At 41.5% G+C, this 13,070-nt stretch overlaps 1 protein-coding gene across 1 annotated transcript in view; it reads right to left on the bottom strand.

Annotated features, from left to right (window-relative positions):
• Window positions 1-11,674, bottom strand: part of rbl2 (retinoblastoma-like 2 (p130)) — a 33,231-nt gene extending 21,557 nt beyond the window's left edge. Inside the window, exons 1-4 of the mRNA XM_007889455.2 lie at window positions 11,429-11,674; window positions 8,224-8,354; window positions 6,730-6,933; window positions 5,423-5,487 (exon numbers count right to left, since the gene is read on the bottom strand). Coding sequence (XP_007887646.1) covers window positions 5,423-5,487; window positions 6,730-6,933; window positions 8,224-8,354; window positions 11,429-11,560 — 532 coding nt within the window. The 5' untranslated portion in view covers window positions 11,561-11,674. The remainder of the gene's footprint in view (window positions 1-5,422; window positions 5,488-6,729; window positions 6,934-8,223; window positions 8,355-11,428) is intronic.
• Window positions 11,675-13,070: the final 1,396 nt, after the last annotated feature.

Below are 13,070 nucleotides of genomic sequence, written 5' to 3'. Positions count from 1 at the left end.
TTATACACCTCCACCTGACCGCCTTGGGTCAACTTAGGATAATAAAGCAGAACTCAGGCCCCTTTGGGTTTCAATTCAAACAAAATAATTAAAATAAAATCACTCATTCCAGAAAATTTGCACCATTGTAAGTTAATGCAGTATTACATTCCACATTCTATAAGCAATTTGACAATTCATTTAATGAACAAGTGATCTGAAAAATTGTCTCTGAAACAGTGATTTGACCTGAAGTTTAAACAATTTTCATCAAAAATGATAAGGCTAAATTAATTATCTGTCCATTACGTTTCCATTAGTTGCTTGCTGCACAACCTTTGTTTTGTTTCAAGAAACAACACCAGTTTTAATTGAACGGACACAAGAATCAAAATGCGAGCTGCATTGCTGATAGCGTTTGGATTTAGCTGAAGTATTTGATCATTAGATTATTGTGCACGATGATAGTAGGTGGACAGTAGTTACCATAATTTACAATGAACTATGACGCAAATAAAGCGATTTTCAACCAACTTACATGTTGCCGACGGTGGATATCAAAATAATGTGCTGCAAAACCACTCTAATGAAAGGTGTCACTGCTGGGCTATAGGCCACTGGGCACATCCTACAAACAAGCCTGGACTTGTTATATTTGTGGTGTTGCTATGATGAAGCAGAAAAGGGCGGTGGTACAGAAACAGGAAGCCACGATTAGACTCACAGCATTGGACCGTGTTGGTCCCTGTGAACCCTTCGTCACCAGTAAGTGATGAAGAAATTTAGGCCAGAAATTCCATCTCGTTTCAGCCTATCAGACCATTTTATCTTAAAATGTAAAACTTGCACAACATTGAAGAGCAGCATCGCCCCCGATTTGACAACAGCACTGTGGGAGGTGCTGAGACAAGGTCAAGAGATTTCAGGCAGGAAAAGTAGGACTTTTCTGCTCTCTGCTCAGGTGCCTTTGTTGACATAAGATTTCCTTCCATGTTGCTGGCTTAGCTGCGTGAAGCTCTGTGACGTCCACACGAAATGTAAGCTGTTGCAAACATGTAGCAGCGGCGTGGGAGCTGGTCTCGCATCTGCCCTCTGAGCTGCCTGCGAACTGGGGGGGAATGCTTGGTGGACGAGGATCTAAGCAAATTTGATAAGAACGTACATTTATAGAATTCACTTACAAGGAGAACACAACTGCACGGCGGCTTCCACCAATGTAAAGCTTTCCCCTTTATTTACATTTCTTCTATCACTTAACCACCAGCCCTGAACTATTTATTTAGTGGCTCCATTGACGCAATACATAAAGAAGCTAGGATGACCTGTTATTATTATTAATCCCTGTTAATAGACATGCTCACTGAGGAACTTGTGAGTGACAGAGCCAAGTGCTGCTCCACATATTAATCATCAAGTTTCCACAGGAATTCAGCAAAGATTTGAAAATGATAATCTCTTCGACTGGGGCTGAGAGATTATAAAAGCATGTTTTATTTGTTTGCAAATATAGTTACCACTTTGCTCAGAAAACTCTGAAGTACTTTGAAGCATTGTATCAAATGCAGGGATGAAGATAGGATTATTGTTATATAAAGGGAGTATTTTACTCTGAAAATAACATCCATTTTAAGTTGTGGATTTCTAAAACATCTTTAGATAGAGTATTAGCTTCTTCACTTCACCCCAGCACCAGGTTATCAACCCTTGAGAAGTTTGTTTTAAATTTTAATTCAGGTCAAACTTAAGATATCTGAGACTCAAAAACATAAAGGTCCCATGAGGTGAATGTTTCCACAGCTGTACTGCAAACGCAAACATTGACTTTCATGATAATTTACACATGCTTAATAGGGAGATTTGGCAATCGCTCTGATTTCGTACAAAAAAACATCAATTGATGGCGATCATATTCATCCAATTTCCTGCTAAAATCAGCAGGAAATCTCTGACTAGAAATCCTCTTATTCCAAAATTTTCTGTTCTGTGCTCCGCAAATTATTTCAAAACCTGCTGCCACTCACTTTCTCTGCGTTGTAGGTGAAGTGAAAGAACATTTACAACAACAACAACAACAAGATTCCATTTATTGAGCATGTTTAAGATATTTATCTTCGAGTTTAGGATTATTCACTGTAATTTGCTCACATCATATCTGCTTTAGCTCAAACAAGTCTGGATTGAACATGAAGACACGTTGAGAACTGAGGTAACAAAATCTACTCAAAAGTCAAGAGATAAAAGTGATGTCTGTACAATTAGAACTGTGAAAACATGGACTTACTATACAATGGCTTCCCCTTTTCCAAACACCAGCGTTTAGTTTTTAATACAAGTAACAGAATACAACTTACCGGCCCTTTGTTTTGCTTTTTATCGGTAAACATTTAAAATACTTAATTTTACTTTTTCTAAAAAGAATTCAAGCCAAACACTCAAGCCGTGCCTTTTCCCTTTCTTTTCCTAAAAATGCACATCACCACAAGAGTTCTTTAGAACCCCTTTCAATCAGAAGGAGTTGTGAATCACTTCACTCACAAAATACACAGTCAATCCACTTCACAATATATTCGTCAAAATGCTTTGTGACGTCTCAACGACATGATAAGGTGCCAGGATTATAATTATTTTCATCATCAATCAGTAATTAGGCACAAATTGGTACTGTGCAGTAATTTATCTTTTAATACTTGATCTGCACTTATGTAGACTGTTTCTAACAAGCTTCCTTACCTCAGCATTGAGAGCTGCAGGAGGCTTTTACATTCTCTGCAGGATGTTAACATAATGAACTTGAATACTGGAGCTCCGGCACTCCTCTACGGCCAAAAAAAAACTTGGAAAGCTTTTGCAAATCAATCGTGAAGCGGAAAAAAAAAGTTAAAGAAAGGAATAGCTCAAGCTTTCACTGAAGATTACGACTGGCTGAAGCCGAAATAGGGAGCAGACAAGCCTGTACAAGTCGACACAAATCTCTGTCAATACAATCAGCGCTGACTGCCGAGTCCATCCCAGTTACAGCGTGACCAAGCTCTAAGAGACCCAGCTGGAGTCTGTTGATGCTAAAGAAAAGAGCCTGGCAAATGGTAACGAAATGTCATTGTACAATTAAGTCTTCAGCTACATTTTCAGCTGAAACCAGACTCCCTATCCAAAGTCAACAAAAGTGTGACATTCTAATCCCTGTAACCATGCTGATGGGATGGCAAACAATTTTCCAAGTGAGTTTACTGCAGAGAAACCAGATGGATCGTCATGGATAAGGTATCAAGTCTTCAGCAGCAGGTATCCTTATTACAGTGCTAAATAAATAAACACCCTGCGGTGCATGTTTAGAACTCTGATCTGCCAGCCTGAAACGCAATGCTCCTTTTCCTTTAAGAACTTTTTTAAAAAAAATACAACTGCAAAGGGGTAAGTACTGTATTAAGCCCTAGATCGGTCTCACACTTTTAGTTTAAATCCCACAGAGGCCTTTTTCATCCATTTAAATCTGGGGAAAAGAGTGAAGCAGACACACTGGGGCAGAGGGAGCAAGCGTAAGGCAAACACTCTCCATCGGTGACGGTGTGAACAATTTATCTTCACAGGAACCAAGACCTAGTTTTTGGTTTCTGGCCAGAATTTGCGAAAATACTCAGCAGAGCCTGACAGACAAAGAAACGTCTTAATATGTTATTTTGATCAGTGCCCTGTAGCCAGCTCCTGTCTGAAATACAATGCAATTCAATGGGTTGTCAATTTACATCATATCACATCACTCTACACCAACTTCCGTGATACTTATTCTCAAATTGTTCAAGAAGAGCAATTGGGTAACTGGGTGGATAACAAGACAGTGAAAAGATGAGAAATAAACTGGTCCTCGTAGTGAAAGAGATACAAATTTTCAGTCAGTTTACCAACTGTTCTTTTTAAATTATGTAAAGTATATATAAATCAGTCATATCCGTGCTGGTATTTACGACCTTCACACTTCACCCTACAGATTTCTGCAAAGTTCGGAAAATAGGATAGCAATCGCTGCGAAAGCAAATTAAACACCAAAATAAACTCTCCGCCTTTTTATTAACTGAGTAACTACTTCTAAAAAATTTATTTAGTGAGCCGGGGGGGATTTACCCTGCTCCCATAACCAACAAGAAGAACTTGTATTTGCATAGCGCCCTTCACGCCGGGGCAGCATCTCGCAGTAAGCAGCCTCACTTACAGCACTGGTGTCCTATGGACCCATGCAAAACACAGTACATCTGCTGGCGCTGACTAAATGGCTTCCGGCATTAAAATATAACATGGCATTTGAGGTGCTGGACTCAGACGGGACAAGTTCAAACAATGTACTTTTTTTTCCCTCTCAGGTACGTCATATTAAACTATTCTGGTCAGGTTACAGTATATGAAAGAGTAGGATGCTGATCTTCACAGCAGCCCCTCAAAACAGCTAAACTGCATTCTTGACGGATTTCACCATCAGATATACAATTCACTTTACAGTCTATTCTGTGAAGCGCTTTGAGACGTCCAGAAGACATGAAAAGCGCTATATCAAATGCAAGGATTATTATTATTGGCTACCTCAGTAAATGGCAACCTTCACCGCTTTTACGATAAGTTACATTGATTGAAAGCATTAAATAACTTGGGAGGAACCTCATGGACGCGATGCATTATGCGAGAAGGAACAGAGTAGGTTAGGATTTCACTTACAAAATTCCATGGGTTTAAACCACCACAAACACAAGCTCAAAACTCTCAATACAAATTAACAATGATCTTCATTCATTAGCCTCTGCTCCCTAAACAAACATAGCATTAAGTAACCATCAATAAATATGCCACAAAATGATTTACAGACATTCAAGGAAATGTTTCGTGTTTTCTTTGGAAAATTCAATTTAGTTGTAATCCAAAGCCAAAACATTTTACAATAACAATATAAATGTATTTAATTATCACAAGGTAGGCAACTTGTAATAAATTTGTTTTACTTGAAGCAAAGGTGCCCAACCAAACAGGGTCCAAGTATTTTAACCTTGGAGTTAAAGTTAAAATACTCTCACATAATTCAGTAAAAATAATATTAAGGTTTGTTTGGCTGTAAAATATCGTTAACACATTTCACATCAAAACCTGTGAGATGTCCTCCTGACTTGAAAGGCATTACATCAAAGGAAAGACTATTTATTTCATGTGGACATATCTAATTCATTGATTACCTAAGGAAAAAAAACATATTACACAGACGCAATAAAAACCTGAAGTTTAATCACTGGCTGGTGTAGAGTTGTAGACGCTGTCACAGTAAGGCCAAAATGATTCACCAATAAATGTTTAACGTAAACTGTGATGACAAAATAATCTGCTATTCTTATCAAATTTAATAATTTTCTGCTGGAGGTTGACATCAGGTCATCTGCAAGTGGCTCATGATGGGTTAATAACTTACCTTTGGTCTGTACAAACAACACCCAACAGAAGTTAAACACTTCAGAGACTGTACAAGGTTGCCGTCTACAGAGGGAAGCAAAAGAAACATCTTACAATCAGCAGGCTGTACAATTCACTACATGATAAACGAGCACGGTTTTCTAAACAAATCACAACGAGAATTCACTTTTGGTTAAAGACCTCTCCAAATAAACTGTACATTTCTGACTAAAGACTTCACAAGTTTTGTTAAATGTAGCGTGAAGCAGTGAGAACAAAAAGTCCTTGTTATTAATATGGGCACAAAGAACATCCAAAGTTTTTGAGAGTTTTCACAACTATTTATGACCATGGATCTACACTTTATTAAGAATGCCTGAACATAATATTTTATTATAAGCTACATTTGCAATTCATATCCTCCTGCTGTTAAAATACTTTTTATGAAGTGCTTTGCAGCACTGGGGATGGGTTGGCTTATGTCTTCCCGTAAATATAAATTGAAAGATGAATGAAAGATTTAAAATTTCTCCTCATTTGTTATTTTATGTTTTTCAAACAAAACTAGGCATACTTAATTACCTTCTTTCATCATCCTATTAACCTAATAATTTACTTTTTTTTAAAAAAGCACATTGGAATAAATCCACAATTTGGAAAAAATGTTTAATTGGCCCTCTCTTTAAGACATCCATTGCACTTTTTGAAAGTTATTATTTCCCAAATACCTGTCATAGTTTTGTAGCTATTGACAATACTCCTTGCATTAGCTATACCATCCTTGATGTCAGGAGGCTGTGTCCCAAAGCAGAATGGACTGTAGTGACTTTGTTTTGTTGGCAAACTAACTAATACTGATACACAGTTTCATTATGAGTTTCTCTACTGTGTGTTCTATTCAGAAACTCCAATGGCCACGATTCCCTTTCACTGATTGTGTATTTTTTTTTATTTTATTTTTTTATTTTTATTTCTTGTGGGATTTCATGTCAGAGTTTCATCTCTTCAGCTTGTACCAACCCTCATTTACTCATCTTAACAAAAAAAACAGAAAAAGGAATAATTCAATTTGTAAAAAGGAAGCGTCAATTAACCAGAGGAAAGTTTTGTAAATGAAGCAGAGCAAGTAACTGAACTTCAATTTTCTAAAGTTTCATCCACAAAATATACAGTCAATTCAATTCACTTTACAGTATATTCTGTGAAGCACTTTGAGACGTCTCAATGATGTGATAAGGCGCTATATGAAATGTAAGGATTATAAGTTACTTTATAGTTTAGACTTCATTCCCACCACACCCCACAATTGCTGAATTCAGATCTCACCTCTGTTTACGGCCTCTTTGCTGCCGTGGTGGTGGTTCTTCTTGTGGGTCCTTAAAAAGGTGTCGAAAAATAGGTTCGTATTTCTTGAAGATGACAGCAGAGACCGCAAAGTTCCTCTCTAGCTTCTCAGTACGCTCTCGGAATTCCTGCGGCAGATTCGCCATATCTGCCCATTTCTGCATTTTATTGAAAAATGCAATCAAACTGGTACACAAAAAAGAAACAAGTGTGTTTAGCAGTTGCTCAGTTCCTTAAGTCACAGCACTGAAACATCTTGCATTTAGTGTATATAGCACCCTTCATGTGGGCTAGCATCTCCGAGAACTGAACAGGAAAGATTACACTCGCAAGAGATAAGCCTCACTATAAATAGTCCTTTCCACATTTCTCTCTAAATTTGTCAGACACGAATGCTTTACTATTCTTCTCTTTCAAATTTAGCTTAAAAGGTGAGCTTCTCCCCAAAAACTAATGTACTAATCATGTAATGCCTGAAATCTCTCTCTCTCTTAGTGTGGGAATGTGATCTCTGGTGACAAGAATAACACACAGGAATTAAACTAGGCAAGTCTTCTAATTCCCCCTCAGTTAAGTGAATGAAATGACTTGCATTTAATATTACTATCTACACAGATTAGCTGGGCTGGAAATGGCCGATCTCTATGCTGTAATGTTGATCCATGCATTTGCATTTTGATCTTCTATCTCTGCACATTTTCGTTTCGTTTTTTAAGATCACAAACAGCAATAAAAGTCTGATTTTAGCCACAGCCTTTAATCGCAATACATTGCCAATTGCACACTGATACTTTTTGTAACATAGTATTGAAACTTGAGAAGATTCACTTCATGCTCATGACTATCTCTCCTGGGGTGGGAGGGAGAGGCATTATTCAAAAAAAAATTTCCTCCAACTTATTACAGTACTTTGAACTGCAGTTTTCTCTTGTCATTATACTTGTCATTATGCTTCCGAGGCTAGTTGGCAGTTTTCTCAGGGTACTACTGATCAACGTAATTGTTGCTCAATATTGGCTGTTGTAATTCAGAATGTGTAGAACACTCGATTTTGTTTTATAGTTCTTAAAATCTTGGTGCATAAATATTTCATACTTATTTCCTTCACTTCCCTGGATGATGTTAAGAATTTCCTTCCAAAACACCCAGTTTCGAGCAAGTGCTGGACTTTCACAAAATGGGAATTCAAAAATATAAAGCGCTGCAAAGGAAATTAAAACTTCTTAAAAATTTAAGGGACCACTTTAACTTATTTGACTGTAGTAAATAATGTTCCACTTAGAATAACACATATTATGAACATTAAAGCGCAAACAGCACCAGATCCTCCATTGTAAATGCAAACAAGATCTCTCGACGTGTGATAAGACTACAGTTATCCTATCTAGCCTGTCTCTCCCCAGCTTCGATACAAATTTTTAAATAAATCACTGTTTGAAAGAAAAGTCATATTACACACTTTTTTTTGTACTTTACCTGAGTTCAGCACAGTACAGGATCTTCGTTAAGGAAACAAAATTCCCCTCTACAGTTCCTCTTCCCACTGACGGCACGGCTTTTCTGCACGATACATACAAGGCACAGGCCAACCAGTGAAGGTCGTCTCCCTGAAATTATACAATACTTGTCACAAACTCTGTCCCCTGGATGTGGATGAGTTCTCCCCGACCGTCTTGTTCAGCTCGGGTACCTGAACTGACGACATTGATGCCACAGGTTTGAGTGCTTTCTCACAGAGAAGTCACAGCTCCGCACTAATTCCAGGACGATTGCAATTATGGAGACTGAATCAGCCAGTGGTTTTCCACTGGATTTTTAAGCAACAGATAGTCATAGAGATGATAGATTGTACAGTGGGTCTTGGATAAATACTCTCTTTGAACATTAACTAGTATTTTTAACTCATTAACCAGTAGCTTTGAGACTTCTCAATGACGTGATAAGGCGCTATGTCAAATGCAAGGATTATTATTTTTGTAGCATACCAATAATTAAAAATCCTGTTTGTATAGGATGATGACTAAGAGATTTAGCTTTTGTTTTTAATAAAAATATATAGAATAATTTAACAATAAATTTCGGTAGGCTAATAAAAAAATTGGGAATTTAAAACTGGAGATATTAATCTTGCATTTGTTATCGCACCTTCGACATCAGGAAATCTCAAGGCACTTTGAAGGATTTTCTATAATGTGTAGCAACTGTGTGTTTTGTGGGCAAAAACAACAGCCTATTTGTGTATAGCAATGTCCCACAAACAGCGATGAAGTTAACGGACACCAGGAGGAACCCTATTCTCTTTGTGTCCTGGTATTTTCAACATCTCCCTGAATCGGTGGACAGGACCTTGGTTCAACATTTCATCCGAAGAACAATCCAGCATTGCATTGGAGTATCAACAAAGTTCTGACCTGGACTCAGAGAATGAGTGCTACCAACTGAGCCAGGCCGATCAGAGCATTTAGGGAAATGCAGGAACGCAAATCCACAGAACATGCCAATTTTCAGGTTCGTCAACAGGGATATCCCACAGCTGCTTCAAGTCTGTGATCATATACCAGAGTTGAATTTGTTCAGCTGACAAAGAACAAACAAAGCCTAATGTATTAAAGCTTCCTTTTTAGGCACATTACTCTAATTACCTCCACTCGACTCCTTCATTTAGTTAGTCAATCCTTCAGTTAGTCAAATTTTGTTTTTCCTGAAGACTAAGGAATGGAAACAGCCTACGGCTAACAATAATAAATAATAATCCTCGCGCTTGATATAGAGCCTTATCACGTCATCATGACGTCTTAAAGTGCTTCACAGGATACAGTGTAAAGTGGATTGACTCCCAATTTTGTTGGCGAAACCGAGGTACAAACCAAACACTGTATCCCACAACAACATGCATCCAAATTTCGCTTTGCCACAATATTTAATAAGATAGTCTGTTTTCATTGGGGTTCGTGACTGTAAAAGACTTGCATGCTGTTATCCTAGAAATGGAAACATTTTGAAAACAGAGATGAAAGCGATATAACAAGCAAACTGTTCCACTTCCTGGATTTAATCAAACACGATCTGAGCTTACACAACCACTTCCGGACGCAGTGTCGAACGCTGCACCTGGCGAATAATTTCAAACACAATCTCTCAATTTTACTAGACGATGATAGTAAATCTTATCACTGGATCCGCTCGGGGCTCCGTGCAATTGCACGAGCCGTAGCGCCTAAACTGCGGGCAAGTGCGAGCTCTCTCTCCCTCCCTGTCTCTCCCCGTACCCTGGCTGGCTCGAGAAGGCAACAGGGGGGGAAGTAACGCAGATTACGAAAGGTCACATTACAGCCACTACAGTAAGCGTTGGTGGCTGCACACTGAAACTATCAAAAACATTGGTCTGAAAACCACCGTATTACTACTACTACTACTAATAATAATATTCCTTGCATTTGATGTAGCACCTTTTCACGTCTTCGAAATGTCTCAAAGCGCTTCCCGGGATATACTGCAAAGTCAATTGCCCACAGCAGTGTCCCACAAATGTGGAATGGGGCTGCATTACAAGCCTGTACACCAGCCTGTAATACAGCACTGCCCGAGCCTGTACACCAGCCTGTAATACAGCACTGCCCGAGCCTGTACACCAGCCTGTAATACAGCACTGCCGAGCCTGTACACCAGCCTGTAATACAGCACTGCCCGAGCCTGTACACCAGCCTGTAATACAGCACTGCCCGAGCCTGTACACCAGCCTGTAATACAGCACTGCCCGAGCCTGTACACCAGCCTGTAATACAGCACTGCCCGAGCCTGTACACCAGCCTGTAATACAGCACTGCCCGAGCCTGTACACCAGCCTGTAATACAGCACTGCCCGAGCCTGTACACCAGCCTGTAATACAGCACTGCCCGAGCCTGTACACCAGCCTGTAATACAGCACTGCCCGAGCCTGTACACCAGCCTGTAATACAGCACTGCCCGAGCCTGTACACCAGCCTGTAATACAGCACTGCCCGAGCCTGTACACCAGCCTGTAATACAGCACTGCCCGAGCTGTCAGCAGGACCTTGTTTATTTACTGAAGCAGATGTCATGATGTCAGTTCAGGGTCCATCCCGCCAGAGACAGACAGGTACACACAAGGGGACACACACACACACACACACACAGGGGGACACACGCACACACACACAGGGACACACACACACACACAGGGGGACACACACACACACAGGGGGACACACACACACAGGGGGACACACACATACACACACACACAGGGGGACACACACACACACAGGGGGACACACACACACACACAGGGACACACACACACACAGGGGACACACACACACACAGGGACACACACACACAGGGACACACACACACACAGGGACACACACACACACAGGGACACACACACACAGGGACACACACACACACAGGGACACACACACACACACAGGGACACACACACACACACAGGGGGACACACACAGAGTGACAGACACATACACACAGACACACACAGGGGGACACAAACACACACAGACACACACACACACACACAGGGACACACACACAGGGACACACACACAGGGACACACACACACAGGGACACACACACACACACAGACACACACACAGACACAGGGAGAAGTCCCCAAGTCCCGCAATCCCCTCCCCGATCACCTCCAGGGTGTAGTTCTGGCTGATGCTCTGGTAACTGGCCCAAGCCTCGTCCTTGGCGGCCTCGTCCATGTTCAGCTTCTGGCACAGCTCCTCGAACCTCTCCCGACTCCGGCGACAACCCTCGCCCGTCATGGCGGGGCTCCCCCCGGGGCAGCGGGGACACTGCCTCCCCTCCCCTGGAAGCCGGTGCGGTCACCGGGGCCGGGCCCAGGGCCGCCCGCGCTCGCGAACCATTTAAAGCGACCGAATGACAGCTCACGGTCCTCCGGGCCCCCGCCGCTCATTGGCTGCTTGCTGCGTCGAGTTCCGCCTCCTCCCTCCCTCTATTGGCCAGCGCCGCCGCCAATCACCCGCTCTCACCAATCAGCGCCCAGTCACCGCCACCACGTCAGTCCTCCGCCCACCACGCAGCCCCGCCCTCCTGCCCTACGTCAGTCCCACACCCAACACGCAGCCCCGCCCTCCTGCCCTACGTCAGTCCCACACCCAACACGCAGCCCCGCCCTCCTGCCCTACGTCAGTCCCACACCCAACACGCAGCCCCGCCCTCCTGCCCTACGTCAGTCCTCCTCCCACCACGCAGCCCCGCCCTCCTACCCTACGTCAGTCCCACACCCACCACACAGGGGATTGATTGATTGATTGATTATTGATAGCCATCATCACAAAGCATCTGTTTATTTTTAAAGACAGATAGTAATCCTTCATACAGCGCCTTATCACGTCCCGAGAGAAGTCTCGAAGGCGCTCCACGGAATATACAGTGAAAAGTGAATCGACCGTATACATTTCATGGGCGTAACGCGGCAGCCGATGGCGCACAGCAGCGTCCCCGCAAACAGCCGTGGGTTGAAGTGACCGCCTCCGTGTTTTTTTTTACAAAAAAAAGGAATTATTACCTCCCGGAAAAGCGATCCGCCAATCGGCCGGGTTCCCACTCATTTCTAGATTAACAAGCGGCGTGCGGAGTAAGGAAACTTGCCCAACATTTCGCCTCTGCTCGGGAATCGAACCCAAAATCTGGGTTGCGAGGCGAGTGCTGTAACCTCTGACTCCTTAATAGTACGATCAAACGTTTTCTCTAATACGAGCGCAATTTGGTGTGTTGGGAGTTTGCTATGTGCCAGCAGTAGCGAATGCTGTTTTTTTGGGGCGCCACTGGACGTTGTTGCAGCATAATTTGTCTCCCTACACAGCATTTGGAAGGGACTTCAAATCTATCGGCCCGAACTCCTCAACAAAGGCAGATCCCACTGGACAAGCACCGTGATGGAATGGTAAATATATATATATATATTTATATATAAATGGTAATATATATATATTTCACAGTAATACAACTTCTTCTGTTTTCTATAATAAAGAAAATTGTGACAGGCATCAGTAAAGTCATTTTAAAACTGAGTGAACGCCTCTTGTTTTAGGTTGAGCAACTTCTATTTTTAAAAAGTAAAACTCGTTCATTATTTTAACTCAGGACTGACCAGCAAAATACTAGTTTTGTTTGCTGTTCAAAATATTCTCAAAGTCCAATATGTCTTTGTGTATTTAAGTGCTGAAAAACAGTTTTACTCTCATTTAGGACTACTGCAGGTCTTCTCATACGACCTCCCCTGTGAAACTTCCACAATGATCAAAAATA

The sequence above is a fragment of the Callorhinchus milii genome, unplaced genomic scaffold (assembly GCF_018977255.1).
Source record: "Callorhinchus milii isolate IMCB2004 unplaced genomic scaffold, IMCB_Cmil_1.0 Scaffold14, whole genome shotgun sequence".
NCBI classification, from domain to species: Eukaryota; Metazoa; Chordata; class Chondrichthyes; order Chimaeriformes; family Callorhinchidae; genus Callorhinchus; species Callorhinchus milii.
Note: the sequence above shows the minus strand (reverse complement) of the source record. Positions and strands in the feature narration are given on the sequence as shown.